The sequence below is a fragment of the Aplysia californica genome, unplaced genomic scaffold (genome assembly GCF_000002075.1).
Source record: "Aplysia californica isolate F4 #8 unplaced genomic scaffold, AplCal3.0 scaffold01249, whole genome shotgun sequence".
In the NCBI taxonomy this organism is placed as follows: Eukaryota; Metazoa; Mollusca; class Gastropoda; order Aplysiida; family Aplysiidae; genus Aplysia; species Aplysia californica.
Genome location: NW_004798519.1, coordinates 8,165 through 14,117, shown reverse-complemented (window position 1 = coordinate 14,117; position 5,953 = coordinate 8,165). Strand labels below are relative to the sequence as shown.

The 5,953-nt window shown below is 42.3% G+C and overlaps 1 protein-coding gene across 1 annotated transcript in view; it reads right to left on the bottom strand.

Moving 5' to 3' along the window:
- LOC101858593 (protein scribble homolog) overlaps nt 1-5,953 on the bottom strand; it is a gene marked incomplete at its 5' end in the record, with an annotated part of 97,722 nt that overhangs the window by 84,033 nt on the left and 7,736 nt on the right. Inside the window, 2 exon segments of the mRNA XM_035973463.1 lie at nt 153-280; nt 4,909-5,081. Of these exon segments, the coding sequence (XP_035829356.1) occupies nt 153-280; nt 4,909-5,081 (301 nt within the window).

Sequence of the window (5,953 nt, the reverse complement as noted above, 5' to 3'; positions counted from 1 at the left end):
AACAGACAGACAGACAGACAGACAGACAGACAGACAGACAGACAGACAGACAGACAGACAGACAGACAGACAGACAGACAGACAGACAGACAAACAACAAACCAAAAAAAACCTTAGCCCCTCCCACAAACGACCTTGAAGCCCTCTCTCACCTCATCGTCCGAGTCCACCTCCTCGCCCTTGTCCTGGTCCTCGGCAAAGCGAATGACGCTGTCGCGGGGCCGCTCCCCCTTCTCCGTGAAGCTCCCTTCGGTGGCGATGCTGCCTTTAAGAAGATTTTCTGTATGTAGAGAAGGGACAGAAACACACCACGGGCTGTCACCATGCAGCACACATGAGGACACGCGCTACACACAACACGGGGAGAGGGGGGTGAGGTGAACCCTCCAGTCCATTCCAAGAAAAGGAAACTAAAAATAGCTCTAGACAAGGTCTTTGGTAAATAGCTCACTATCAATTCCAAGCTGTCACGTCTTTTAGAAAGTGCTGCCCAGGTGTCAGAAGTCCATTCTGTACCACACCACACATTCCCCCCCCCCCCCTTCCACCCTAAAAATATACTAGATCTAGTCTGCTACAAAAATGTCCAACTTTCCCTCTCTTCTTGATACTTGAATATTAGCAGTCGTTCAAAATTTAAATCGAATACCAAAGAAGGGGAACAATACAACAGAGGTTTTCAACGGTTAAAAATAACATCCATAAATATTATATGCTGCGCCAATTAAAGTGATTATATGCTGCGCCAATTTGAGTGAAAAATGTCAGGCTAGTCCACGTTACCCTCACTACTTTCTACTAAAACCATCTTTTTAATTGTGCCTTTCTTTTTCTTTATTGAAAATGATTACATGTTTTCAGTTACACCAAAGTATCATAAAGCAGGACGCACGGAAAAGTTTCTCACCCTTATATCACAAACAGGGCTCTTGAGCGGACTTTTATAATTAGATCAGAGTTTCAGGACTGCAAATTACAGAGAGAAAAAATACTCGCACAACTGGAGTGGATAAAATAAATTATATTTCAGTGTTTTTAAGCGGAGACTAGTACTGTACATGACTAGCTGGCCTCATTACACTGTCAAAAAAAATAAATTAGTACTACTTCAAGGAGCAACAGAAATGCTGGCTGAAATAAAAATGTTTAAAAACCTTCTTGTCTTGGAATTTTGGGGAAATTTTCTTGGAAAGGACTGCAGTGTAGCACACACGTGTCAGTAAGGCCACATGACAATCATGCCGTTAGGGAAGGCGCGAAGACTCTTTCGGTTTTAGTAAGCATTTTACGGCACTTGCAACACAATGAGGTCATATAAGTGCCGAAGTTTAGAGGCGTTACAAGCAAGTAACAAAAGCAAAGATGGAAAGGAGGAGAGATAAGGATGATAGATATTAAATGGGAAAGAAGTAAGAGTAAACCATATACCAGAGCACCCGCCAACCACACGCGTCGAGAACACTGACCTGTTCATATTGCAACCGACAACTCCTTAACACTCACTCAGCATGCTGCTTTATTCTGGCCTCAAAATTCTCCGGACATGTGCCAGTTCGGGCTTTTCAAAAGCTACTTTTTTCCTTTTTTTTTTTCCTTTTCTTTTCTTTTTTTTTTTTTTTTTTTTTTTTTGGTTTTTTTTTTATTTTTTGTTTGTTTTTGCTTTGTTTAGGTTTTTTTTGTTTTGGTATACGATACGGCCAGGGATACAAACAATACTGGTTCCTGGTGAAAAAGGACATTTTGTTTTGTCTTTTTTTTTTCAATTGTTTTTTATTAAACTAATGCGGGTTCCAGCCCCCATCAACACAATATAAATCAATTTTGAGACAGGCTTCAACCCCAACCATCGAGGTCAACCCCAGCTGAGAGGGAAACACTACGTCCCAGCACAGAGGAGAGACGCGGATATTCGATAAATAAAAATTTTCCCCACTCAGAAACAATGGCCGTGTCTTCTGCGTGTGACCACTAAGCACCTAACCCCTACACTACAGGCACCAGTGAGGTGACTGTGGTCTACAGGACAACACCAAAGATTTCACAAGTCAGCTTCAAGTCCATGACACTATCTAATTCTCCAACACTACCTTACAAACTGCTGGACTCGGTAACGGTTTAAGTACAGGTTTAAGGCCCCTATCAACACTATTAGGTTAATCAGAGGCGGCACCTCCAAGTTTTAACGTCCATCTCCGAAAAGACCGAGCCAAATGGAGAATTAATGTAGAGTGTCTTTCCCAAGGACATAACATCGGACTGAGCTGAGGCTCAAACCCTCGAACCTACAAGCTCATGATAACTGGTCCGTTAGCCGAACCGCTAGATCACTGCGGCAATTGGCGTTAGGATGACCTCTGGCAGTAACAGCAAGAGTTGTACGTCAGGACACAACAAATGTAGGGGAGTGTCACATATAATAAGGTAACCAAACTTCAGAACTCGAACACATTAGATCGACCAGTCATTGTAAGATCCTATTATACCTCACTTTTACAAATAGCATATGGCAGAGCCTTCATTACACAGTCAAGATGTTCTCTTTCAACTTGGCAGATCCAACCTTCCAAAAAGTTTTTGATGTCTTAATAAAGATGATTTTACACATACAGTGACACAGGATGCTTTCAACCAGCACTTAACACTTTGCGGTCACTTGGCGGAATAATGCAAAGGTGAAAATTATCCGGTCCGGTCACCTGTGCCTGTGCCAGGCCCGAGAAGTCAGTTGCAGTCACTCTCCTGGCTGGGTGACCAGATGGGGGTATTTTGTACTGCTGGCTATGGGACTGCAAAGTGTTACGGCAGGACAAATTCTGGAAGTGTTGAACACATCCCCACAGAAAGACATACATACGCATTAACCTATATCTCTCCACCGCTGTTATCAAACTCCCACTTTTTACAAGCAGAACAGACGCCTAGCCACCCGCCCACCACAGATGCTGATCAACGTGTCTTTGAACACTCTCCCACCGCAGCGAGGGAGAAAAAGGAGATAACACATACAACGGTTTGACCATACAGCATGCTCAAGTCTAGTGCACAACATTTACTTAGCCCACTACTTCTTTCCCATTGGTTAGTAATATCCCCATGACAACAAAGAAAAAAGCAAAAAGCAGCAACAACAACAACAACAAAGAAACCAAGAGACAAACAAACCTTTAAAAAATCTACAACAAAAGAGAAGAAAAAAAAGAAACAAAAAATACAAAATCCCCCCCCCCCCCCCCCCCCCTTAAAAATTTAGAGTTTTAGAAAGTGTTATATGGCATTTGCAACACAATTAGTGAACATTTAAGAGCCGAAGATTAGAGATGAGATGTTACTAGAAAGCAACATACAAAGGAAAGGAGGAGAGATAAAGGATGATGGATGTTCAAAAGGAAAGAAGAAGCAAACCACACCAAAGCACCCGCCAAAAGCTCACCCAAAATTAAATTTTAAAATAAATAAAAGAATAAATGAATAAATAAATAAATAAATAAATAAACAAACAAACAAATGAATAAATAAATAAATAAAAGAACCCAGTACATATATATGGCACAACAATGGGACCTTTTTCTTAGTGTTAGGTTCTTAGGTAAGACAAAAGACAAAAATAGACACACAAGTGCATGGCAATGGTGACAACTTTCACACAGTAAGGAGACGGGGATACATGACAGGTTTTCAGGGTAACCATGACAACATTCACAAAAAGACGGGACAGTGGGCCCAGTAAATCTATGTGTCTCAAATCCGTAAATTTCAACAAGCAAAACCATTAATTTAAAAAAGAAACAAAACAAAACAAAAAAGAAAGAAAGAAAGAAAGAAAGAAAGAAAAAATAGAGGGAAAAAAACTCCTACATTGTACATTAAACTGACACATATATAAAATCTTGATAGCTGTCTAAAACTCTCTGAAGTACTTCATCAAAGCAAACACCAGGACAGATCATGGTGCATGATGTGACGTGCATATCGCCACCCATTGTGCTGGGACAGTACGACTGTCTGCTCAAGTGATTTTAGCTTTAGTACGAGTTTTACGGCACTTGTAACACATTAAGGTCATAAAAGTGCCGAAGATTAGAGGTGTTACAAGAGAGTAACAAACACAAAAAAGAAGGAGGGGAGATAAGGACGATACATGTTTGATAGGAAAGACAAGAAGAAAACCACAGTAGAGCACCTGCCAACCACCCACTATGACTGTCTGCTCAAGTGTTATATACGCCATTTTAAAAAGTGACGGATGGCAGCGTCTTACAAAAAGCAGTCGAATAGTCTCTTCCTAAAACAAATCCAAAGTTTAAAAACAATTCAAATTAAAAATGTACTTTTTTTTTACATTTTAAAATTTAACACTTTGCCATCATATTTTGGGGAATATCCCAAGAAACCCGAGTGGTAAACATCGCCAACCGGCGAGATGGGGTGGAAAAGTGTTAAAAACCCTTCTCAAATTGGGCCTCTCTCTCTCGAACTGCGTTGTTGTTGTTAGCAATCCAGTAGCACCTGAGCGTTAACTCTTCTGCATGATGCCATTCGGTAATAGCTGCATGTCTGTTCTAATTGTTGTCTTGAGGAGTAGAGGCAGTTTGATGTGTGGGGTAGCTTGGGAAGAAAACATCCCCTTAAATCAGTTAGTTTTCTACAGAAGAACAGATGGATGTTCCACTGTCTCTGAGGGGTAGTCACATAGTGGACAGGCAGCAGACTGCTTTACTCCAATTCAGTTGAGATGTTGGTTGAGGGGTACATGATGTGTTCTAAGTTGGAAGATTATGGATTGATCTCCCCTCCTCAACTCATTGATTTGATCTTTGACCAGGGGTTTATTCATGTGGCCATACATCATCTAACTGTGTCACAAACCAAACAATCTAGCCAGCCACAGGCGCGGCGTGCTCCCCTTACCCATGCTCTCCGTGTGGAAGCCTTGCTGCGGTAACAGGAAGCAGGTGAGCACCCTCTGGCCCGTGCGCTCATCAAAGTCCGTCTGGAACTTGAGCAGTGGCTGCGCCTGGTTCTCCGACAGCCACAGGGCCTTCAGGTTCAGGTTGGCGATGGTGATCGGGAGGTACTCCAGTCTGACGACAAAATAGTGGCATCGTGTCGGGTTTTGTTTGTTTTTTTGTTTTTCTTTTTAGTAATTCAGTAGGGTTTTAAGTTCTAGTAATAAGAGTATTACGGCACTTACAAAACAATAAGGTCATATAAGTGCTGAAGATTACAGGTTTTGCAAGAGAGTAACAAACACAAAAATGAAGGAGCGATAAGGACGATAGATGTTTTATAGGAAAGAAGAAGCAAACCACACCAGAGCACCCGCCAACCATCCACTTAGTAAGGTTTTACAGTGCTCCCGAATGCATAAGGTCAAATGAGCTCTAAGGGGTGGATGTCAACAGAGAAATCCAAACGGGGAATTAGGCTGACTCTGCTCACCTCTCCAGTTTCAACAGCACAAAGTCTGCTTCGACTATCAAGGCACCCTGGAAATAGCAGTTCACAAGAGAGTGACAAACATACAAAAGAAGTAGAGGAAAATGACAATAGTAAGGATCAGGAAAGAAAAAGCAGCAGTTCCCTGTTGTAGATCAGGCACAGTTATGAGCGTGACATGAATCAGCCCATTTACAATTCTACTGTGCTTGAACGAGAAATGTCCCCCCTTTGGGAATGGCCTAAAGACACTTCAGTCAAGGGCACTGCCCCGGGGGGGTACATAGATGTTCAAAAGGAAAGAAGGAGAAAGCCACACCAGAGAAGAAGCCGACAACCACCCCACAGGAGAAGAGATCAGAACGAAAGTTGTTTGACCAGAAAGAAGGAGCCCATCACACCAGAGCAGCAGCCACCAACACACACCAACACACACACACACACACACACACACACACACACACACACACACACACACCCACCCCCACCCACACCCACACCCACACACACCCACACA